The sequence below is a fragment of the Cajanus cajan genome, chromosome 1, assembly GCF_000230855.2.
Source record: "Cajanus cajan strain Asha chromosome 1, NIPB_CcT2T_4, whole genome shotgun sequence".
NCBI lineage: Eukaryota > Viridiplantae > Streptophyta > Magnoliopsida > Fabales > Fabaceae > Cajanus > Cajanus cajan.
Window position 1 is genome coordinate 27,166,163 of NC_138517.1, and position 26,694 is coordinate 27,192,856.

General features: G+C 32.8%; 1 protein-coding gene across 2 annotated transcripts; it reads left to right on the top strand.

Moving 5' to 3' along the window:
• Positions 1–15,338: 15,338 nt before the first annotated feature.
• Positions 15,339–18,980, top strand: LOC109808698 (uncharacterized). 2 transcript variants are annotated; one of them, XM_083077411.1, is made up of 4 exons: positions 15,339–15,540; positions 15,822–15,937; positions 16,061–16,157; positions 18,501–18,980. In XM_083077411.1, the coding sequence occupies exon 4, from the start codon at positions 18,575–18,577 to the stop codon at positions 18,752–18,754; it is 180 nt and encodes a 59-aa protein (XP_082933537.1). In that variant the 5' UTR covers positions 15,339–15,540; positions 15,822–15,937; positions 16,061–16,157; positions 18,501–18,574; the 3' UTR covers positions 18,755–18,980. The 2 variants fall into 2 exon arrangements, with proteins under 2 accessions (XP_082933537.1, XP_020227396.1); XM_020371807.2 differs by lacking the exon at positions 16,061–16,157 and having other exon boundaries at positions 15,350–15,540.
• Positions 18,981–26,694: the final 7,714 nt, after the last annotated feature.

Sequence of the window (26,694 nt, forward strand, 5' to 3'; positions counted from 1 at the left end):
TATTAACTAATAAATAATTGAAGTTGATGGTATAAAAGTAAAATAAAAAAAAATCATCGTATATACCTTATTATAACTTGTTATTTTTCATAAAAGATTTTTTTATGCATATATTATAAAGATGCGTTGATTTAGGTTCTCTTACTTCTACTCCAACTACTTCATAAAAGAATTTTATAGGTGCATAAATTATTTATTTATAAAATAATTAAAAATAAATATTAACAATTTCTTTTAAGAGTTTTTAGCACATGACAAATTATTTTATACTTGAAAATTATAATTTACGGGAATCATAAATCCTGAAAATCATGATTCCTAAGAATTATGAAAATCTATTTACTTGATCATAAATATTTTTTAAAATATTTATAAATTTTATATAGGAATTAAAGATTTTTTACTATATTAAATAAACAAATAAAGGTAACATGACACTTTTATTGCATTAAAACTTTACCTTTACCTTAAGAAAGTTAGTTTCTCACCTCCTTCATGAAATAGTTTCATGAGAAATCTATGCAAAATTAGTTCCTGTAAAAAAGTATTCCCTAAAAATGTTACTTTTTAAATAACAAACTAAGCTCATGAAATTAATATTCTCGACATCAAATTTCCAAAAAAAGTATCAAAAAAAAATTTGTACCAAATTTCCTCTTATAGTTTATTTGGTTTAGCAAAGGAGAAAGGAAAGCAAGGTATGAGAGGAATTAAAAAAAATATTAAGATATTAAGAGGAGGGAAGATGAGATGCAACTTTTTTCTTGGTTCATAAGGGGGAGAGAGAAACTTTAAAAATCAATTTACCTTTATATCATAGTAATTCTAAATTTGAAAACATAAATAAGAATTTTTGATACATTATATTATAAATGTTTTAAAATTCATCTTGTCTCTTTCAAATATCCTCAATATTGGGGGAGAGTTAAAAATAGATGATGGAAATGTCTTGAAGGAGTGATTGATGTTCTCTTCCAAGCTCCATCTTCAACGTCCACTTCTTCTCTTAAGGCTTCAAAATGAGATTCACGGATTGTGTTTCAATCTCCAAAAGCTTGAAGGAAGAAACAATGGAGATTCGATTTCTTCTTGAAGAAGAGGAAGAGATGTGGAACTAAGGCACAAAAGAAGGATTCCTTTGTGAAGGTTCTTAAGGAGAAGGAATTCTCCACGGTTTTGACTCTTGAGAGAGAGAGAATTTTCTGAATTCTAATATCATAAACGTGCAAAAGTGATTACAAAGGTAGAAGAAAAACTTATATAGAGTAGGGAAACTTGTGGTGCAAGCTAGGCTAACTATGATTCAAAAGAATCATGGTTAGCTTAACTTGATCGGCCTAGTTGGTTTAGGAGGCTTGTGAAGCAAGCTTTTAACTTAGAAGCTTGGAAAGCAAGCTAAGTTAGAAGCTTGTAGCACAAGCTTCCCAAGTGTGCAATGCAAGCTAAGAATTCGGCCAAGGGAACAAGGCTAGGTGGCCAAGGCTTCAATTTCCATATTTAATCCAATCCAAAAACTTGGAATTGGTTTAGTTAGGTTCACCAAATGGTGGTGAAACCTACCTAAATCAATTCCTTGAAAAATATGGAGAAAAACAAGCCCAGTATGTTAAATTTGGCCTAGGCCAAATTTTGGCCCAATTACTAGTTATACCTACACACTTTACTATTTGTCACCCCACTTCTACTACTAAAAATATAAAAATAAATGACCCTTAATACAAGGTCAAATGGAGTAAAAGTCTCCAAGTAACATACCCTAAAATCTAAAAGGAATATCCTATAAGAAAAGAAAGAAAGTGTCTCACAAATACAAATGCAAAATAAACCTATACAAGTAACTACTATGTACATAATCATATGAAAGGTCTTTAAGATTAACTCATTCCTCTTGGGTCTTTCAATGTATCACCTCTTGATCTTCTTGGCCTTGGCATGATTCCATCATTAGATGAGGAGAGATATTCCTCCATTCATTTCTTCTCCTAAAAATTAAACCAAACAAGAAAGGTCTATTAAAACCTTTCCTTCATTTCTTTTCAATGAGATACCATGTTAATAGTACATGAAAATAATGTATTAGATGTGATGACCTAGGGCATCCCAATTTTCAAAATGGTTATTATTATTATTATTATTATTATTATTATTATTATTATTATTATTATTATTATTATTATGTCATAATTTGGTGGTTATCTTTTACTTCAATTGTAGCTAATTCACACTCCATTTATGCTTAATTGTAGGCTTTAGAAAGATATGTGTGTTGTTGGGCCTAATTTGATAGTTGTAATTTTTTTTGTTAAAATCGTTTCTCGTTGGGCTGATTGACAAGCCTCGGTTTTTAGGGCATAACTTGGGCTATAGTTGTCCAAATGATGCAAACTCGGTGGAAATGGAAATCTAAGAGAAAACACTACAACTTTCATGAAATAACCATTCGAAAATTCGGCCGTCTAGAAGGTCAAAATCAGCGTGCAAAAGAACGCATCCACTAATTCATCCGACCAACTCCACTAATTCATCCCACCAACTCCACTAACTCATCCCACCAACTCCACCAAGCCTAATTTCTTTATATTTTAATGTGTTGTGAAGGCTATAAATAGCCCTTCAATCTTCCATTTCAATTAATCCCAAAAACACCTCTCATCTTCTCTTCCTTTTCTCTTCTGCTTTCTCTTCTTTCCCTCTACTTCCTGCCTTAGACAGAGGGAGCCTAGAGGAGGAGGTTGTGCTCTAGTCTCAGTTTCAGTTATTGTTTAAGAGAAAGGAGGAGGTTCTGCCCGAGTTTCAGTTCAGGTTTATCCAAGTAAGGGTGGTATTTATAAAATTAATCTAGTATGCAAAGTAAGGTAGTACTTATAAGATTTAATCTAGTATGTATGAGCATGATAGGAATAGTAAAATTTTAATATGATATTTTATTTGGCATGGTTCTTTTAGTTAATTAATTATTTGTTATTATATTGAATGATTTGGTATGGATATGGAAATAATTGCGTGTAATTGAGGAAACTGTTATGTGTGTGGTTTGGAAAGTAAATAGGACTTAAAAGAGTAAGGTTATGGTATGGATTAGATCTCTTGGTGAGATTAGGATATAATCTTTAGAAAATATGGAATTAGGAGTCCCATGGTGAGGATTCCAATATGGAACTTTTCCAAGGATTATAAAATAAACCACTTCAGATGTTAGGTGGATTCTGAAGTACTCCTCTAAGTATTCTATTTGCTACCGGTATGGGTCTGGGCCAAGTCATATCGATGGTTGAGGTCGCCCCACTAGGGTTACGTGACGACGTAATCCAGCTGTATATCTTCCATGAGAGGTTAGGCGTGGGACATGGGTTGCTGACATGTTTCACTGTATCAACACTTGGTTTGGATGGTGTTGAGGCCAACATTTGGTTTGGATGTGTTGGTTACATCATGCATTATATAGTGGTGTGACTTTATTTTGGATGAGGAATATGTATACATATGGTATGGATTGTATACATTGGTTATGGATTCTTTGATTAAATATGTATGCATTGGCATGAATGTGTATACATTGGATAAAATTGGATTGGTTTACATTTAGCATGGAAATGACTTTTTGGAATGGATAAATAATGTGGATTAATATCTGTTTTAATGATATTTCCTTATGTTGTACTATGGTTGGTTTTATACTTACTAACCCTTGTATGTTTTCATGTGGTGGAACTGTGATGATCTCATGATGTGGGAGAGCAGATCAGGTGTAAGGCCTTGGGATAGCAAGGAGGCCTTTGGGTAGTTGCTTTAAGAAGTGGCTAGTCTTAGAGCTTGACCAGCACCTAGGGTGTTTCTTTTGATGGTTAATGTTATATTTTGGGATGATTGTATAATTTTATTGAGAATGACTCTGATATAATTATGTTTGATATTATGAAAACAATTTTTACACTCTAGCGTAGCTGGCTTTTGCTCTATTTTCTTTATTATCTAATTTGTAACGACCCGCCCTAGGTCATCACATCAAAACCAACCAAAATAAAATAATAGATAATAGAGCAAAAGCCAGCTAGGCTAGAGTGTAAAAATTGTTTTCATAATATCAAACATAATTATATCAGAGTCATTCTCAATAAAATTATACAGTCATCCCAAAATATAACATTAACCATCAAAAGAAACACTCTAGGTGCTGGTCAAGCTCTAAGACTAGTCACTTCTCAAAGCAGCTATCCCAAAGGACTCCTTGCTATCCCATGGCTTCACACCTGATCTGCTCCCCCACATAGTGAGATCATCACAGTTCCACCACATGGAAACATAAGGGTTAGCACGTATAAAACCAACCATAGTACAACATAATGAAATAGATATTTATCCACATTATTTATCCATGCCAAAAAGTCATTTCCAAGCTAAATATAGATCAATCCAAAATCCAATGTATACACATCCATGCTAATGCATACATATTAAATAAAGAATTCATAACCAATGTATACAATCCATACCATATGTATACATATTCCACATCCACAGCAAAGTCACACCACTGCATAATCCATGATGTAACCAACACATCCAAACCAAATGTTGGCCTCAACACCATCCAAACCAAGTGTTGATACGGTGAAACATGTCAACAACCCATGTCCCACGCCTAACCTCTCATGGAAAATATACAGTTGGATTACGTCGTCACGTAACCCTGGTGGGGCCACCTCATCCATCGGTATGACTCGGCCTAGACCCATACCGGTAGCAAATAGAATACTTAGAAGAGTACTTCAGAATCCATCTAACATCTGAAGTGGTTTATTTTATAATCCTTGGAAACGTTCCATATTGGAATCCTCACCATGGGACTCCTAATTCCACATTTTCCAAAGATTATATCTTGATCTCACCAAGAGATCTAATCCATACCATAACCTTACTCCTTTAGGTTCTATTAACTTTCCAAACCACACACATACAACATATTCCATAATTACATACAAACTTTTCCATAACCATGTCAAATCATTCAATATAATAACATAAATAATTAAACACCTAAAAAATAACCCTTAACTTAAATAAATGACAATTTTCACATAAACAAAATAGCATATTAAAGTTATACTACTCCTATCATACTCATAAGTACTACCCTTACTTTGCATACTACCCTTACTTTGCATACTAGACTAATTTTATAAATGCCACCCTTACTTGGATAAAACTGAACTGAAACTCAGGCAGAACCTCCTCCTTTCTCTTAAACAAGAACTGAAACTGAGACTAGAGCACAACCTCCTCCTCCAAGCTCCCTCTGTCTAAGACAGGAAGTAGAGGGAAAGAAGAGAAAGCAGAAGAGAAGAGAGAATGAGAATAAGAAGTGTTTTCTTGGGATGAATTGAAATGGAATATTTAAGGGCTATTTATAGCCTTCATAACACATTAAAATATAAAGAAATTAGGCTTGGTGGAGTTGGAGGGAAGAATTAGTGGAGTTGGTGGGATGAATTAGTGGATGTGTTCTTTTGCACGCTGATTTTGACCTTCTAGACAGCCGAATTTGCGAATGGTTATTTCATGAAAGTTGTAGGGTTTTCTCTTAGCTTTCCATTGCCACCGACTTTGCATCATTTGGACAACCACAGCCCAAGTTATGCCCTAAAAACCGAGGCTTGTCAATCAGCCCGGCGAGAAACGATTTTAACAAAAAAATTAACAACTATCTAATTAGGCCCAACAACACACATATCTTTCTAAAGCCTACAATTAAGCATAAATGGAGTGTGAATTAGCTACAATTGAAGTAAAAGATAACCACCAAATTATGACCAAATACCATATAATAATAATAAAAAAAAGGGTATTTGGTCATAATTTGGTGGTTATCTTTTACTTAAATTGTAGCTAATTCACACTCCATTTATGCTTAATTGTAAGCTTTAGAAAGAGATGTGTATTGTTGGGCCTAATTAGATAGTAATAAATGTTTTTGTTAAAATCGTTTCTCGTTGGGCTGATTGACAAGCCTCGGTTTTTAGGCCATAACTTGGGCTGTGGTTGTCCAAATGATGCAAACTCGGTGGAAATGGAAAGCTAAGAGAAAACCCTACAACTTTCATGAAATAACCATTTGAAAATTCGGCCGTCAAGAAGGTCAAAATCAGCGTACAAAAGAAAGCATCCACTAATTCATCCCACCAACTCCACTAATTCATCCCACCAACTCCACCAAGCCTAATTTCTTTATATTTTAATGTGTTATGAAGGCTATAAATAGCCCTTCAATCTTTCATTTCAATTCATCCCAAGAAAACACTTCTTATTTTCATTCTCTCTTCTCTTCTGCTTTCTCTTCTTTCCCTCTACTTCCTGCCTTAGACAGAGGGAGCCTAGAGGAGGAGGTTGTGCTCTAGTCTCAGTTTCAGTTCTTGTTTAAGAGAAAGGAGGAGGTTCTGTCCGAGTTTCAGTTCAGGTTTATCCAAGTAAGGGTGGCATTTATAAAATTAATCTAGTATGCAAAGTAAGGTAGTACTTATAAGATTTAATCTAGTATGTATGAGCATGATAGGAATAGGAAAATTTTATTATGATATTTTATTTGGAATGGTTATTTTAGTCAATTAATTATTTATGTTATTATATTGAATGATTTGGTATGGATATGGAAATAATTGCATGTAATTAAGGAAACCGTTATGTGTGTGGTTTGGAAAGTAAATAGGACTTAAAGGAGTAAGGTTATGGTATGGATTAGATCTCTTAGTGAGATCAGGATATAATCATTGGAAAAATATGGAATTTGGGAATCCCATTGTGAGGATTCCAATATGGAACTTTTCCAAGGATTATAAAATAAACCACTTCAGATGTTAGGTGGATTCTGAAGTACTCCTCTAAGTATTCTATTTGCTACCGGTATGGGTCTAGGCCGAGTCATACCGATGGATGAGGTGGCCCCACCAGGGTTACGTGATGGCGTAATCCAACTGTGTATTTTCCATGAGAGGTTAGGCGTGGGACATGGGTTGCTGACATGTTTCACCGTATCAACACTTGGTTTGGATGGTGTTGAGGCCAACATTTGGTTTGGATGTGTTGGTTACATCATGGATTATGCAGTGGTGTGACTTTGCTGTGGATGTTGAATATGTATACATATGGTATGGATTGTATACATTGGTTATGGATTCTTTATTTAATATGTATGCATTGGCATGGATGTGTATACATTGAATTTTGGATTGATCTATATTTAGCTTGGAAATGACGTTTTGGCATGGATAAATAATGTGGATAAATATCTATTTCATTATGTTGTACTATGGTTGGTTTTATATGTGCTAACCCTTATGTTTCCATGTGGTGGAACTATGATGATCTCACTATGTGGGGGAGCAGATCAGGTGTGAAGCCATGGGATAGCAAGGAGTCCTTTGGGATAGCTGCTATATGGTTATTATATTGAATGATTTGACATGGTTATGGAAAAGTTTGTATGTAATTCTGGAATATGCTATATGTGTGTGGTTTGGAAAGTTAATAGAACCTAGAGGAGTTACATACTAGATTAATTTTATAAATGCCACCCTTACTTTGCATACTAGATTAATTTTATAAATACCACCCTTACTTGGATAAACCTGAACTGAAACTCGGGCAGAACCTCCTCCTTTCTCTTAAACAAGAACTGAAATTGAGATTAGAGCACAACCTCCTCCTCTAGGCTCCCTCTGTCTAAGGCAGGAAGTAGAGGGAAAGAAGAGAAAGCAGAAGAGAAGAGAGAATGAGAATAAGAAGTGTTTTCTTGGGTTGAATTGAAATGGAAGATTGAAGGGCTATTTATAGCATTCATAACACATTAAAATATAAAGAAATTAGGCTTGGTGGAGTTGGTGGGAAGAATTAGTGGAGTTGGTGGGATGAATTAGTGGATGTGTTCGTTTGCACGCTGATTTTGACCTTCTAGACGGCCGAATTTGCGAATGGTTATTTCATAAAAGTTGTAGGGTTTTCTCTTAGCTTTCCAGTGCCACCGAGTTTGCATCATTTGGACAACCACAGTCCAAGTTATGCCCTAATAACCGAGGCTTATCAATCAGCCCAGCGAGAAACGATTTTAACAAAAAAAATTACAACTATCTAATTAGGCCCAACAACACACATATCTTTCTAAAGCCTACAATTAAGCATAAATGGAGTGTGAATTAGCTACAATTGAAGTAAAAGATAACCACCAAATTATGACCAAATACCATATAATAATAATAATAAAAAATGGGTATTACCATAACCAATGTATACAATCCATACTATATGTATACATATTCTTCATCCAAAATAAAGTCACGCCACTGTATAATCCATGATGTAACCAACACATCCAAACCAAATGTTGGCCTCAACACCATCCAAACCAAGTGTTGATACGATGAAACATGTCAGCAACCCATGTCCTACGCCTAACCTCTCATGGAAGATATACAGCTAGATTACGTCGTCACGTAACCCTGGTGGGGCCACCTCAACCATCGGTATGACTCGGCCCAGACCCATACCGGTAGCAAATAGAATACTTAGAGGAGTACTTCAGAATCCACCTAACATCTGAAGTGGTTTATTTTATAATCCTTGGAAAAGTTCCATATTGGAATCCTCACAATGGGATTCCCAAATTCTATATTTTTCCAATGATTATATCCTGATCTCACCAAGAGATCTAATCCATACCATAACCTTACTCCTTTAAGTCCTATTTACTTTCCAAACCACACACATAATAGTTTCCTCAATTACATGCAATTATTTCCATATCCATACCAAATCATTCAATATAATAACATAAATAATTAATTAACTAAAAGAACCATGCCAAATAAAATATCATATTAAAATTTTCCTATTCCTATCATGCTCATACATACTAGATTAAATCTTATAAGTATTACCTTACTTTGCATGCTAGATTAATTTTATAAATGCCACCCTTACTTGGATAAAATTGAACTGAAACTCAGGCAGAACCTCCTCCTTTCTCTTAAACAAGAACTGAAACTGAGACTAGAGCACAACCTCCTCCTCTAGGCTCCCTCTGTCTAAGGCAGGAAGTTGAGGGAAAGAAGATAAAGCAGAAGAGAAGAGAGAATGAGAATAAGAAGTGTTTTCTTGGGATGAATTGAAATGGAAGATTGAAGGGCTATTTATAGCCTTCAAAACACATTAAAATATAAAGAAATTGGGCTTGGTGGAGTTGGTGGGATGAGTTGGTGGAGTTGGTGGGATGAGTTGGTGGATGCGTTCTTTTGCATGCCGATTTTGACCTTCTTAGCAGCCGAATTTGCGAATGGCTATTGGATGAAATTTGTAGGGTTTTCTCTTAGCTTTTCATTTCCACCAAGTTTGCATCATTTGGACAAGCACAGCCCAAGTTATGCCCTAAAAACTGAGGCTTGTCAATCAGCCCAGCGAGAAACGGTTTTAACAAAAAAAAATTCACAACTATCTAATTAGGCCCAACAACACACATATCTTTCTAAAGCATAAATGGAGTGTGAATTAGCTACAACTGAAGTAAAAGATAACCTCCAAATTATGACCAAATACCATATAATAATAATAATAATAAAATGGGTATTACAATTCTCCCCAACAACAAAAATTTTCGTCCTTGAAAATTCACTTACTTAAAAAAAGATATGGGTACTATTCCTTGAACTGACTTTCTATTTCCCAAGTTGCCTCACCAGTAGCTGCATCCCAAAGAATTTTTACCAATTTAATGGACTTGCCACGAAGCTCCTTCAACTTATGATCAATTACAGCTATCGGTCTCTTTTCATAAGTCAAATCCTTTCTAACTTGTACCTCATCCATTTCTACCACGTGACTCGAATCTCGGATGTACTTTCTCAACTGTGAAACGTGAAACACATCATGTAGATTAGACAGGAATGAAGGTAATGCAATCTGATATGCCACTGGTCCAATCCTCTTGAGAATTTGGTACGACCCAATAAACTTAGGATTCAACTTCTTAGCTTTGATAGCTCTTCCCACACCTGTGGTAGGAGTTACTTTCAAAAACACATATTCTCCCTCCGAAAACTCCAAAGGTTTCCTCCTCTTGTCTGCATAAGACTTTTGCCGACTCTGAGCAGCTTTCATTCTTTCCTGAATTTGTTTCACCTTTTCAGTAGTCTGTAAGATGATCTCTGGCCCCACCATCATTGATTCTCCCTCTTTAAACCAACACAAAGGTGTTCGACACTTCCTCCTATACAAAGCCTCAAATGGTGTCATTCCTATACTTGCGTGAAAACTGTTATTATAAGTGAAGTCGACCAAAGGCAACATCTCTTCCCAACTCCCTAGATGATCCAAAATACAAGCTCTCAACAAGTCCTCCAAAGATTGGATAGTCCTCTCAAACTGCCCATCAGTCTGTGGGTGATAAGCAGAACTGAGTCTCAACTTAGTCCCTAATGTCTGGTGCAAACTCCGCCAAAATCGAGATATAAAACGAGGATCCCTATCAGAGATGATACTAGAGGGCACACCATGTAATCTAAAAATCTCTTTAATATACAATTGAGTTAACTTTTCCAAGGACCACTTTATATTCACTGGAAGAAAATGAGCACACTTAGTTAATCTATCCACGATCACCCAAATAGAATCACAATTCTTACCAGACCTTGGTAATCCAACAAAAAAATCCATGGTTATACTATCCCATTTCCATTTTGGCACTTCCATCATTTGTAACAAACCTCCTGGTTTTTTATGTTCCACTTTAGCTTTCTGACACACAATGCAAGATGCAACATACTCAACTACCTCCTTCTTCAATTCAGACAACTCCGCTGGTGCCATTCTATAAGGAGAAATAGACACTGGTCCCGCCCCTTGTATAAGATCAATACTAAACTCCAATTCTCGCTTTGGTGGTAATCCAGGAATATCATCCGAAAAAACCTCTGGGAAATCTCTAACAACCTCAATACTATTCAATAACTTTTCATTTTCTACACTAATAAAAGATAGGATCATAAACCCTAGAGCTCCACCTTTCAATAATCCATCCACCTGTCCACTAGAAATAAACCTTTCCTGTTCAACAACAAGAAAGATTAATCTCTTCTCTGAACAATCTATCAAAATCCTATTGGAAGAAAGCTAATCCATCCCTAAAATCACATCCAAATTGGATAAAGGTAAACAAAACAAATTTACCTTATAACAACGACCTTCTACTTCTACTGGACATCCTAAACAAACCTCAGAAGTCAAAATAGACCCTGAAGCTGGGGTAGAAACTACTAGATCCACACACAAGAAACTCACTACAAATTTTAGTCTTCTCACACATTCGTAAGAAATAAAAGAATGTGAAGTACCAGAGTCAAATAGAATAGAAATATTATTACTATCAACTTTGCCTTTTCCCTTCATCAGCTTAGATGACGTTTCAGTTTCAGCACCTGTTAAGGCAAAAACACGACCTGCTGTAGTAGGTCGATCCACTTTCTGGTTCCCTCTAGCTGGAGTATTTCTGTCATTGCAATCTTTAGCCATGTGACCCACCTTGCCACATTTAAAACACGCATAGTTCTTTGTAGGACAGTCCCTCATCATATGTGGGCCTCCACATGTGTAACATCTAATACCCTGAACAGCTCCTACGGTAATAGTCCCCATTGGTTTCTTATTAGCATTCCCTGTCTGAAACTGAGATGGTCTCTTTTGAAGATGTTTCCCCCTCCCAAATCCAGATGATCCCTCTGGACCCTTTGCCATTTTATTCCTTCCCTCAAATCTTTCAATCGTCTTTGCCTTTTCAACCAACACTGGGAATTCCACAATTCCCATAGGAACAATAGTCTTCTTCAGCTCAAATCTTAGACCTTCACTAAACTTCCTGCGTCTCCAAGCTTCAGTGATAGCTTGAGAATAGTACCTAGCCAAGTGTTCAAACTTGACCACGTACTCTTGTATTGACATGCCTCCTTGCTGCAGTCTCAAAAATCCAGCTTCCTTAGCATATCTGGTGCTATCTGGAAAATATTTCTCTAGAAACACCTTTTTGAAGTTCTCCCAATTTATTGCCTCCCTTCTAGCTTCCATCATAGCCTGAGCTCCTTTCCACCAGAAACTAGCCTCACCCACCAACATATAAACAACATAGACTAGTTTCTTTTCCTCGGGGCAATGCATCACCATGAAGATTTTCTCCATTTCCTCAATCCATTGGTCAGCAACTTCAGGTCCATCAACACCTGTGAATTGAGGAGGATTCCCTTTTTTGAACTCTGACAAGCCCCTATACTCATCAGGTACCTCAGCCCTAGCTGCTTCAGCTACAACCCTGTTGGTCTCCATCTGAGCCAACAAAGTATTCTGTTGTCCAATAGTAGCAACAATTAGCTCCATAGCTTGAGTAATCTAATGCTCCTCCATGCCTGAAAAAGGATTTGAATTGTTTCCCCTACCAACCATCCCAATCAAAAGGTCAAGGAATCTATGAGTTTACATTAAAACTCATAAGTAATTCCTAATCAATTTCCTCACAACAGAAACATGACAAGACCATTTCCCACAAACCCTAAGAGACTCGACCAGCTCTGATACCAAAATTGTAACGACCCGCCCTAGGTCGTCACATCAATCATCAACCATAATAAAATAATATATAATAAAGAAAACAGAGCAAAAGTTAGCTACGCTAGAGTGTAATTATAAAATAACATATATTTATTTTCCAAATCATACTATTATAAAAGAGTCATTAATCATAAAGTTATACAGTCATCCGATATATATATAACATTAACTATCGAAAGAGACACCTGAGGTGCTGGTCAAGCTCTAAGCCTAGCCACTTCTCAAAGCAGCTACCCAAAAGACTCCTTGCTATCCCAAGGCCTTACACTTGATCTGCTCTCCCACATCGTGAGATCATCACAGTTCCACCACATGGAAACATGCAAGGGTTAGTACGTATAAAACCAACCATAGTACAACATAATGAAATATCATTAAAACAGATATTAATCCACATTATTTATCCATTCCAAAAAGTCATTTCCATGCTAAATGTAAACCAATCCAATTTTATCCAATGTATACACATCCATGCCAATGCATACATATTTAATCAAAGAATCCATAACCAATGTATACAATCCATACCATATGTATACATATTCCTCATCCAAAATAAAGTCACACCATTGTATAATCCATGATGTAACCAATACATCCAAACCAAATGTTGGCCTCAACACCATCCAAACCAAGTGTTGATACGGTGAAACATGTCAGCAACCCATGTCCCACGCCTAACCTCTCATGGAAGATATACAGCTGAATTACGTCGTCATGTAACCCTGGTGGGGCCACCTCAACCATCGGTATGACTCGGCCCAGACCCATACCGGTAGCAAATAGAATACTTAGAGGAGTACTTCAGAATCCACCTAACATCTGAAGTGGTTTATTTTATAATCCTTAGAAAAGTTCCATATTGGAATCCTCACAATGGGATTCCCAAATTCCATATTTTTCCAATGATTATATCCTGATCTCACCAAGAGATCTAATCCATACCATAACCTTACTCCTTTAAGTCCTATTTACTTTCCAAACCACACACATAACAGTTTCCTCAATTACATGCAATTATTTCCATATCCATACCAAATCATTCAATATAATAACAAATAATTAATTGACTAAAAGAACCATGCCAAATAAAATATCATATTAAAATTTTCCTATTCCTATTATGCTCATACATACTAGATTAAATCTTATAAGTACTACCTTACTTTGCATACTAGATTAATTTTATAAATGTCACCCTTACTTGGATAAACTGAACTGAAACTCAGGTAGAACCTCCTCCTTTCTCTTAAACAAGAACTGAAACTGAAACTAGAGCACAACCTCCTCCTCTAGGCTCCTTCTGTCTAAGGCAGGAAGTTGAGGGAAAGAAGAGAAAGCAGAAGAGAAGAGAGAATGAGAATAAGAAGTGTTTTCTTGGGATGAATTGAAATGGAAGATTGAAGGACTATTTATAGCCTTCAAAACACATTAAAATATAAAGAAATTAGGCTTGGTGGAGTTGGTGGGATGAGTTGGTGGATGCGTTCTTTTGCATGCCGATTTTGACCTTCTAAACAGCCGAATTTGTGAATGGCTATTTCATGAAAGTTGTAGGGTTTTCGCTTAGCTTTCCATTGCCACCGAGTTTGCATTATTTGGACAACCACAGCCCAAGTTATGCCCTAAAAACCGAGGCTTGTCAATCAGCCCAGCGAGAAACGGTTTTAAGAAAAAAAAATTCACAACTATCTAATTAGGCCCAACAACACACATATCTTTCTAAAGCATAAATGGAGTGTGAATTAGCTACAATTGAAGTAAAAGATAACCACCAAATTATGACCAAATACCATATAATAATAATAAAAAAATAGGTATTACATTAGACCTGAAAGATTTTGGTGAAAACTAAAAGAAAGTAATTTTTTTCATTCCACATAAATATTATCTAATCCTGATAAAAATATATTATTTAATTTTGAAGCAAAATAGATAAAATAATATATTGTGAAACTTTTCAACCATCTTTAATTCCTTTTACTAAATACTAATATACAACTTTTTGAAAAAGAAAATTTTATTTTTCTTAAAATCCCTTCAATTTTAAATAGACTCTTATGATGATGAGTAAAATTGTTTTTTTACTCTTATCAAGTTATAAGAATATATTTTTATGAATAATTTAAGTATGGATAAATTGATTAAGGTGACCAAAGTTGGTTTAGAGGTTATTTGATTGCTATTAATTAAATATAAAAGAATCACTATTTAATTAGCATTTCATAATTTTTAAAATATATTATTAAAAAAATTAAATAAATAAGTTATTTTTTTAAAGGCTTAAATATATTTTTAATCCTTTAAATTTATAATTGGTCTTTTTGATTCATGTAATTTTAAAAAAATATTGTTTTATTTTTATACTTAAATTTTGTTAGAGAATTTTATTTTAAAATAGATTGTTGTCTATATTAGTGATAACATCATCACATTAAACTCATATAATGATGTATAATTATTTCAATCTATCACTTTCTTATGTGTTATTGATGACCTTAAAGATTAAATACAAAATTTTTAAGAATAACAAAAACTAAAAACAACTATTTTAAACTTAAAAGATCAAATAATAAATTTATCTTGAATTTAAGAGAACATTTAAAGTTAAAGCACTCTTAAATCATATGCATCCATCCTTACATGAGAACTCAGGAAAAAGGCCCAAATGCGGGACCAAGCCCAAAAGGCCACTGATGAAACCCAGCTAGGTGAATGAAAGAGAATGAATCTCGAGAAATTACTAAACTGCAACAATTTTTCTTCTGGGAAATTCATTCATTCTCTCGAATACCCAATTCTTTTATTCCATCACATACAATACAAAAACCTTCAAACCACTGTTCTTTCGTTTCGGCAACACGTGAAATCAGATCAACTTTCACCGCTTCCCTCGATTCGGTACGATGTTTCATTCCCTGTTTCTATTGTACCTATGCAATGGGAATTGTTAATTTCTTAGTCTATGCATGATTTGCGTTCCCAATTTTCTTTGAATCTAGTTATTTTGGGAATAAAATGAAGTCAAAACACTGTCTGAGATTTAACTGTGATTTAACACTGTCTGGGAAGCTGAAACCGAAACCTAATAACAATTTCACGAGGGATTGAAATTGAGCTAGCTTTCATTTCGTGCATTTCTTCATTTGAATTCAATGAATAACTTGATGTTTATACAACAGGGATTGAACCTTGAGAAGATGGAATGGAACTACACAAAGAAATGATTTTGGGTTGTTTCTGATTTGCCTCTTTCTGACTGTGATTCTTGCAATACCAGATATTTGAGGAGAAACCGGTAAGAGTTTTATTGTTATCTAGACATGCACTCACTTTTATCCCATTTTTTCGTTCTTATTTCATTCTTTATTCGTCACATATTATTATTTACTCTACTTTTTACCTTTTCCCCACTGTATAGGACTGTTCAAGAAATATTAGTGAATCAAGTTGAATCGAGAGTTTAAAAAATCAGACCATTAATCAGTGCATCGAGCCTAAGAAACAGTTTGATTTAGGTGAATTATATTTTTGTTTCAGGAAAAATTGTTTTCTAGTTTGGTTCGGCTTTTTTTATGAGGAACTAAAATATGAACAAGCCTAGAGTAATTGGAAAACACAAATTAGTGGAAAATCTATACAGAAGTGTAATGTGAGTTTTACTCAGAGTCTTAAATCTTGGATAATGTTAGCTCCAAGTCAGAAAATTGTTGTCTTTTGTTCTGTTATGCCCGGAAAGACATTTTTTATTATATCACCCTTCAACTGTTGTTCTTGGTGATGATATCTGATTATATCTGATTGAGATTTGTTCATTCAAGATGTTATATTGTTTGCTTAACAAAATGTATGTGTATTGTGGTGTGGAAAAGTGAAGTTGCTTAGTGGTTTCACATTGTAACCGGGATAAAAAAAGCTAAAAGGCTTGTAATATCTTCATCAAATCAGTATCTCCATATTGAGGAGAAACTCGTAAGAGGATTATTATCATACACTCACTTTTTCTTGCACATCATTTCTATCCTATATATATATATATATATATTATATTTTTATTTTTCCCTATATTTCTCATCAGTTACCTATCATTCTCTCATGTTTCAACTTAATTAATAATTTCAAGTTGATTGTTAAATATGCAGTCATGTTAAATACTTATAAAGAGAGTTTTGTTGCTTATAATGATTTTACCTTACTCGAACAAGAATGTTTTCATTGAAAGATACATGTAATTTATATGTTAAAAAAAAATACTCTTACGATTATGGACAAGAACTCTTGGAGAACAAGTCAAAAGAAATAATTCTTTGAATATGAATAATCTAGTTTTTAAAATTATCATATTTTTTTAGCCATTTCAAGCTATTGAAAATTAACTACAAGAATCTAGATCCGTTTGGTTTAAGGGAGAGAAGAGGAAGAGAGAGATTTTAATGGGGGTAGCGAAAGAATTGTAAATTTTGTTTGGTTGATATTAGAGGAAGAGAGAAAATATAGCTCTTTTCTTATTTGTTTTATAAGGAAAAGGAAGAAATTTTAAAATTAATTTATTTTTTTATTTTTATAATTTTAAATTTAATAACATAAGAAAGAATCTTTTTGAAATTATACTGAAATTGTTTTAAAATCTTCCTCCCTCAAAATGAGAAGGCAATCTAAAATTAGATGAAAATGGATTCTGCTCCTCTCTCATAAAAGTTTAGCCATTTTTTTAAAATTCATCTCCTCCATTTTTCTCTGACCAAATATTATGTAATTGTAAAATATTAAATATCAAATATTTGATTATAATTTATTTTTAATCTTTTTTATCATATTTTTAGGACAACATATTTATTAATTTTAACAAAAAAAATTTCACGATAGTAGTTTGGACTTTGCTTTAAATTATATGATCTAAGCTGAATGTCTCTAAGAGCATCAACATAATCATAATTTGTTTTTATTTTAAAAAACTAATTGAAAATTCTCAGACTAATTAATTTAAACAATACAAAATTAAGGCACATGTTACATAGTCAATTAGTCATGAGTGACTGGTGAGTGAAACGACGCATTTAAAACGGTCATTATTTGGATATGACCTATGGCAGTGCTGTGTTGTTCCGCAGTGATCTTTCCTCATTCTTGTTAGGTTTTGCAGAATTTTGAGTTTGATTGCAATTGATGCACAATACAACCATTGTTTTCTTTCAGTGACTCGCGAAATCAAATCAATATCAACACCCTCTAGCTATTTGGCACGATTTTTCGTTCCCTCTTTGTATTACTATTATCTATGGGTGGGTTAGTTGGAAAGAGAATTATTAGTCTATGCATGATTTCTGGCTTGTTATTTCAAAATATTTAGAAAAATGGATCACTTCATGTGTACGATTAATCGATTAACATCTAACAACTCTTCATTGTTGATAACCATGCTTTTGCGTTCCCGGTTTTCGTTGAATCTAGTTACTTTGGAAATACACTGAAGTTAAGTGAGAACACTATCTTAGACTGAACTTTGATTTTCTTGCTCGAATTAATTAAATTAAATTTATACAAATAGAAGAGTCATTTGTTTGAGAAGGTGGAACTGAAGACTAAAAACAATGTTGCTCTTTGCATAATTTATGTATTGTCCAACCAGTTATTTAGGGTTATTCCATGTGTGTATGAAACCAACTTCCATGCATTTCTACAATTGGGCTCAATGAGTAATTTCATGTTTATACAAAGGGGGATGTACCTTGAGAAGATGGAACCCGACAATGAGTTAATGATAACCTCTATGTTTGAAGATGGAATGAAATCACATTAACATATAACTTTCTCAAATGATTTTGGCCTGATGCTAATTTGTTTTTGTTTCTTTTTGACAGTGATTTTTGCAAAAGTGATCCTTGCAATACCAGATATTTCTCTGAAACTGCAAGCAAGCACTCAAGCAACTGTAATGGGTATAATTAGGAGTTGCTTCTCTTTCATTGCAGGGACGGCCTTTGGGGTTTACTTGGCTCAAAATTATCAAATCCCTAACCTCAGGAAGGTAGCTGACACTGCCTTGTTACAAGCAAAACAAGTTGAGGAAAAATATCGCAAATCTAAGAAGAAGGACAGTGATAATGATAACTAAGATTAGAATCCCTATGTTCCCACATTGGATTCACGTTCTTGTTTTTGTATTTTTTCGGGGTTTTGTCACACATCATCATTTAGGATCATGCACCACTATTCACTAGAGTACTTTCAAAATACAATTTAATGGAACATCTATACAGAAGTGTTCTTTGCATTTATAAAATTGTTATTGAATCCAATTTTCACAGGAAATGTTATCATTCTGCTCTCTTGTTCCAAAATTTGATTTAAAATTACTATAGTTGAAGAAGTGTAATGTCAGTTATACTCGAATTCTTAAACACTAGATAATGTTAGCTCTAAGTCGGAAATTTGTTTAATGGTAATCAAAATTGTATAGACGGGAGTGTTTTGCCCATAATGACAATTAAAATCATTCTTTTGTTATGTTGCTCTTGGTGATGATATCTGATTGGGATCTATTCTTTCAAAACATTACATTGTTTGTTTAACAAAATATGTCATTTGATGTGGAAAAGTGAAAGATGTTTGTTAGCTTAAACATTTTAATTGGGATAAAAAATAAACCCTAAAAATAACTTTGTCATATAAGTAAGACCTTAAGAAAGTTATTGGTGCTTAGAGAAGTTGAGAATAGGGGAACCTTTGCCTAGAAGTACCCCTATGATATAAGCAAGTATTGTACTGTATGCGATGATGCACCTGTTAACATACGACATTATGAATGAAAAGTCACAATCTAGTAAGCTAGAGAATGAAAGGAAGGGATCCACTAGCAGAGGTCTTGGGGTTAAGGTGTACAGTGGTTGAAAAGCCCATGGTCAAGATAACGCCTTGCACCAGAAATGTAACATCCTACTATATCACACACAAATCCTTATTAACTATTTGTTGTTATAAAAATGAGAATAAATTTTTCAAGTTTATATATTATTATCATAAAATATAAATAACCATGATCTTCTTAAATATAAATGAGTTCTTATTACAAATAGATATAGTGAAAATACATATTAACTATTCTCACTCATATAAAACCTAACTAAAGCAGTACAAAAATTCTATCTTATCATAGACATGAGTATAAGTGAAAATAATCTTAATGTGTTATATCTTCTTGATAGTCTTTATAATCCTTTTGATATTCATACTATTGAATCAACTTGGTCACTATGCTTGACTAATATCTTCACGTATATCCAACAAGTATATGTACAAAAGAGAAAGGAGTAAGGATTTAACCTCAACTTATATATATATATATATATATATATATATATATATATATATATATATATATATATATATATATATATATATATATATTGAGGGTAAGGATACTTATCCTATGACACATTAATTTATGGGGAAAACTAGAATTAGTTCTAGTTATACTTATTAGACAACGACTCTATTAAATACAAAGGTAATAACACTTACCATCAGACACACAAAAACTCTAGAATTCATTCTAGCAGTACTTACTTGACACTAACACTATATGGATCCATACTACCTCATTTCGGAAGTGATTGGGAGTACATATGTTCTGACCCATAAATGGTATGATTCCATCCCTCGGATGAATCTCAATATATCAATGGGATACTTCCTTCCCTGTCCAAATTCGAGACATACTCTCACACCAATCTTGGAATGCTGGAGTAGTTGTTAGGGTTGTTGACTTGGTTTGGTGGAGATTTCGGTTCAAGGTGCCACCTTGACCCTTGGCTTTCTCAACCTCCCAACACCTTACCCCCAAGGTATTCCCATTAGTGTGTGACTGTCTGCCTTTCATCCTTCATCTTTACCAAGTTGTAACTTCTAGTGCAAGGCTTCATATCGTCACATGTCTCTCATTGATAGTCATATTTTAATACATCTTTCTGTATATGTTTTTGCAGTATTTAATTTCTTTTAGTGTCATATATTCATGTATTAGTTTAGATTTGTGTTAGTGAGTCATTTAGGATTTAGTTGTAAATTTTAATAAATTTCCGTAATAATTTTCTCTTTTGACATAGTTTCTTGTGCAAGCCATATCTGGAGTTATACAACTTGGAATTGGGCAAACTTGGTGTCCCTGGAAAGATAACAAGGATATCTATAACTTCAATGTTGACAGAAAAACCCATTTCGAACGTTTTCAGACACAAAATCGTGTCTCAAGCTCGCGGCCTTGCACTGAAGTTTTCAATTTGTCTTGAAATTGTTTAGTTGTAGTTAATTAGGCTTTATAAATGTAATTAGTGGGTTGAACCCTTAGTTTAGGCCCATTACTTCGTCTTTAAATTCATATAATGACTTTTAGCATCAATTTTGTACTCTCATTTTTTTTTCTAGATTTGGGAATTCTTGCTCAAGAAGTTTCTCTCAAATTCTCTCTTCTCTTCTCTCTCTCTCTCTCATGAAATTTCTCTCTCCTCTACTGGAATTGGCTAAAGCAACATGATTATGAGACAAGACTAATCTATCAATCGGTTTAGGGTTTCAAGAACTACGGTAAATTTGAGTTCCTAATTTTTATCAAATGAATTCTCTCTTCCTCTTCTCTTTTCGATTTATGATAATTTCGTTTTTCATGATATTGAACTTTCGTTTTGAATCATAAACAAAAACGAGAAGATACAATTTCAAATTTGAAATAACTTAAATCAACCTAAATCAATTTGATTACCGTTCTTGAATTTTGTTGGAACCTTGAGTTTGTGATTGTAGTTCTTGTTTTAATAAAATTCATAATCTAGATTTAGATCTCTATATTGATTAATTTCGAATTGAATTAGGTTGGTTAAGAATTTGTATTTTTTGTGAACAATGAAAATTATACCGTAAGAATTGAAGTCTTGAACCGATATTTGATAATATTGAAATTCTGTGTTGAGATTCTATCTTCTCTTTTCTATATTGTTGTTTACAATCTTTTAAAAGTAAAATTCCTCCCAAAACATAACTCAATTTCATGATAAAAAAAATTGTAAATAGAATGAACTTATGTCCTTCAAAGATGACCTAAGTTAGTTCTCTATATTATAATTTTTTTTAGAAACCTAGTTTTGTTTGATAGTTACTCGACAACGCTATCACTCACATAGTCATATTCCTTATGATATAATCATAGATATCTCTTTCTAGAGAATTCATTGGTCTCACTCACTTTGAGCACCAATCTTTAACCATGTACCCTTACTTTGAAGGATTTCTTGCGTGACATGTTCAGGTCAATATATATTAATATAAATCAACAATCCTAAATTTAATTATTATAGTAAAAATTAAGAGAAAGTAATATTGAAAAAATAGTTCTCTCTATATTTTTATTGAGTTTGAAAAAATATATAGCAATACATTTATTTATAAAAGAAAAGATAACTATATAAAATAACGATTTACATACATAATCTTATCTTAGGAAGATAATCAACTAGATGATAAATCATAATAAATGATCATAGTAAATTTTTTTTTTTTTTTATTTCTTATTCTTAATAGTAAATAATTAACTTAGTAAGAAAATATTTTGCTATATAATTGGAATATGACACATTAAAATTTACTTATTTAAGAAACTAGTTGAAAATCAACTCCATTGATTTTCTTTGAGAACCTTGTCTGTTTATAATATATTTTTAAAATAAAAAATAAATTTTTAAAACTTAAATAATTATATCAGTGAAAAGATCTATGAAATTAGTTTTTAAAGTATTAAAATTTGTTTTTAGCAAAAATCTGCAAAAAAATTATGAAAATTCATGCAGATTCATATGTTCTTGGAGAACTTTTGACTGAACTATTTATACAAAATTGAAATTTAGAGGCTGATACTCTTATCAAAATAATTAATTTTTTTATTTATTATTTAGTGCATGTAAATAGTTTTCAATAAAGCCAAATCATAATTTAACTCATAATAAATAATTTATAGTAAGTTTTTGAATAGTATTCATAGTTTCTCAAAATTCTGGAAATTCTAGATTCATTTTCCAGAAAATAACTTTATTTAAAAAAGTAAATCATATCAATAAAATTACAAACTTTATGTGTATCGATAGCTCGTCAATTATAGTTTTCGAATATATAAAAATAATTAAAAAAAAAAATTAGAATTTGATATAGTTAATTTATAAAACCCATGTAGATCATCCTGAATTTCCAAATTTAAAACTCCAACTTGCATAGCAATTATCTACCTCATTTAAAATCTTATTTTAAATTATTCCAAAGCCTAAATTGAAGCTCTTTAAGTGTAGTTTCCAACAAGACCAATTTCGTATCATTTTGATTAGTATAATGAGAGGTATGAATTTTTTATTAAGCCATGTTCAATTCGGATTTGGTTGATGGATTTCTGGGTTAATGTTTTTGGTTTTGGAAAAATATCAAACAACAGCCTTTAAAAATTTTGGAAAATTTTTGGTAGTCTCCCCTTAATTTAAAGCATTTTCTAGAAAATTCAAAGCAAAATAACGTTTAGAAATATTCCAACAATATTCAAAACAACAACAAATCTAAGTGAAAAGAATAAGCAATTTTGATCAACAACATATATAAAAATTATAATAAAAGCTTAAAGAGATCAATCCTCACGCCCCATACCTTGGGGAGTGAAGGTGATAAGTAAGAGGAAGTAGAAGGTTTGGGACTCTTGTATGGTGGTGAAAGAAGGAAGAAGATGATGAGGGTTTTTGATGGTGGATAAAAGAGATGGAGGTTTGTTATGATAGTGTGGTGTTTAGAAGAGGGAAAAGAAAAGTGAGAGGGGGTTGTGGTTTGGAACTTTGGTAGAGGAGAGTGGGGTGAGGAGAATGAAAGACTTTGTTGACTATTTATAGGAGAAAATGAGCTTAGGTGGTAAGGATGATGTAGGCTTGCTTATGTCACAATTAATTTTTTATTAAAATTAATTGAGTCATAATAAGAATAGAGAAAAAGAGGAGTGAGTAGTAAGAAAAAGGTACAATGATATTCTTTATCTTTTTTTTTTTTAATCTCTTTGTACAAAGATTTCTCTTGAACTAGTACCGATTAGATATTGTTTCTATACATATTTCATGGTTTTTATATCAATCGACTTCATTTTTTTTTAAACTTTGTGATATGGTTATTTAAATATAAAAATTGAGTTTTACTAATTTTTATAATAATTTTTGAATTTCTACCAATACTATTAGAAAAGTGTCATTTTCTTGTAAATTTTCCTGCAAAAAAATATTCGCAAAATTTTTTTGCGAAAAATAATTTACAGATATTTCTTACGAATTTTGCTACAATTTTAATAATCATAGAAATTTTTTTTCCATGGTAAAAATTTGCATAAAATATTGTAAGAATTTTATTTTGTTTCTTGCAGATTTTCTTGCAAAAATAAATTCGCAAATAATGTTTACTAAATGGTAGAAAAATTTTGCAGGTAACTTTTCCTGCGGATTTTCCTGAAAATTTTAATCCGCAGGAAAAATAAAAAAAAAATATTTAAATTTATAAGTTTAATATTTTAAAAAAACTTCAAGTCCCACATCGATTGAAAATAAAGCAATTAAAGAGTATATAAGTTGGGGCAACACTTACCTTACAAGTTGATTTGTATGGTTGAGTGTTAAGCTTATAATCTACAATCTTAGAATTTAAAAGATTATGTATCACATGTTAGAGGCATGAAAATAAATGCTTCGGATGAATTCATTGTGAACATTTGAAAGTTAAAAAATTATTGATAGAATTTATAGTAATTTCTTTAATTTTTTTCGTAAAAAATATTCCTGCAAAATTTCTTGCGAAAAAATTCGCAGGAAACTTTCTTGCAAATTTTTTTCGCAAGAAATTTCGCAGGAAAATTTCCTGCGAATTTTAAAATTCGCAAAAAAATATTATCCACAAAGGTATTACCTGCAGATAAAATTTCATCAGGAAAATTTGCAAGAACAACGTTTCTTGCGAATTTTTCATAAAAATTCGTAGGAAAAGTCGCATGTAATAAGAGAAATTCTAGTAGTGCAATTATTTTTAATATTTTAGATTTAAAAATTCACATTAATTTCATTTTAACTTTTTTTTTATGAAAGCTTAAAGAGAGCTAAGTACAAATATGGAGATTCCATATATAATTCCTTTGATTAATTTGAAACTGATGGGTTCAAACTTTTGGAAGGGAATCTGCAGTGTCTAGGACCAAGTGAAATAGGGTATTATTTGGAGCATTGGTAATCAGGGACGGAGCCAGGATTTCAATACTGGGGGTGCCATATAGGGGGTGCCATATAGTAATATACATATGAGTTTATATTAAAAATATGAGTTTATATTAAAAATAAGGGGTGCCATATAGTAATATATATGTATATAAAAAAAAATTAAAATTGTTGGGGGGGCCGTGGCACCCGTAGGTCCCCCTTGGCTCCGTCCTTGTTGGTAATGATCAAATGGTGGAGCTTTGGAATGATGAATGGATTCAAAAATTGGGAAGACTGATTGAACGAGCAACAAAAACTATTTCTAGCCCTCAACTTCATCTTAAGGTGAAAGATTTGGTAATGGAAACATGTGATTGAAATTTTCCCGCTCTTAATAATGTGCTGGAAGAGCATGTTTTGAATTGTATGCATGTTATACCTCCATCGAACGATCTAAGAGGTCTTGATGTGCTATCCTGGAAGGGAACCTCAATAGGTAAATTCTCTGTTTCTTTAGCATATGCACAATTGAATAGAAGATTATTCTTGTTTATGTTGTGGACATTGCATTGAAGATCTAAACCATGTTATGCGATTTTCCCCCTATAAGGATTGTTTGGTATATGTTACTCTTTGGACAGCAACACTGTTGGTTTTTTTTGATAAAGATTTCTCGTCATGGCTCCTGGAAAATTTAAGTGAACATTCCAACACAAATAATAGACGATGGAACATCTTATTTGTAGTGGCCTTGGACGTATTTTGGAGATGCAGGAATGAGTTTGTGTTTCAAGATAGTGCTTCACAGCCTGCAGAAATACAATTTTGCATTATGGCAGTTGGACTATCTATTAAAACATGTTGCTTGCTTATTGATGATAAGATCAATGCTAATAAAATAGTTGCAGAGCCCATGCTTTTAAGGTGAGAACCCCCTCCCCTTGGTCTGATAAAATTAAATTGTGATGCCTTAGTTAAAGCAATGAAGGTGGCTGTAGGAGGTGTTTTTCTAACTCGCCTTGTTATTTTTGCTTTCTCTGCAAATATAGGCTACTGTTCAATTCCTCTAGCTCAGTTATGGGTAATCCATATCGGTATAACTATTGCTTGGAATAAAGAGTTTAGAAACTTTATAGTAGAATCAAATTCTAGTGTTGCGGTGACTTTGTTGAAGGAAGGATGTGCTCCCTATCATCCTTGTTTCCGATTGGTAGAAAGCATTACTTCTTTCAACTTGGTAGGTGGAGGATTATTTTGGTCTCATGTGTTTCATGAAGCGAATCAAGTAGCTGATAAGATGGGTAATTATGGATTGTCCCTAGGATAATATTTGTGTATTTGATAATGTTAGACCTTTCTTTTCTTCATTTGTAAGAGTTGATATTGCTCATACTTTGTTTTCTCATGGTTTTTAATTGATTTTGTGGGTTTTTTTAACCTTTCATTCCACAAAAAAAATCATTTTTTTTATCAAAAATTATATTTTTTTTGTATATTTCATCTAAAGATAATTTGACATTGCTACTTTTATAAGGTTTGAAGGCTAAACTGATACTAGTTAGCCTTAGTACGCAAGTACGGCATTTTAATCACTTTTTCCAAAAAATTTTAAAAATTCAAGAAAAATTTACAAAATTATATTTTAATATAGATGACATGTGTCTAAGCTAAGAAAGATATTTTATTGTTTCCTAAACCTTTTTCTCATGTCATCCCTTATCATATAGAGAAATAAGGGAAAAATAGTCATTTTAATAATTTTTTGAGCTCTAATTCAAAATAATTATTAAAAATTATGATTAGG

Bases quoted from the DNA above. Each gene is read 5' to 3' on its own strand.
- LOC109808698 (XM_083077411.1), top strand. From the start codon at position 18,575: ATGGGTATAATTAGGAGTTGCTTCTCTTTCATTGCAGGGACGGCCTTT.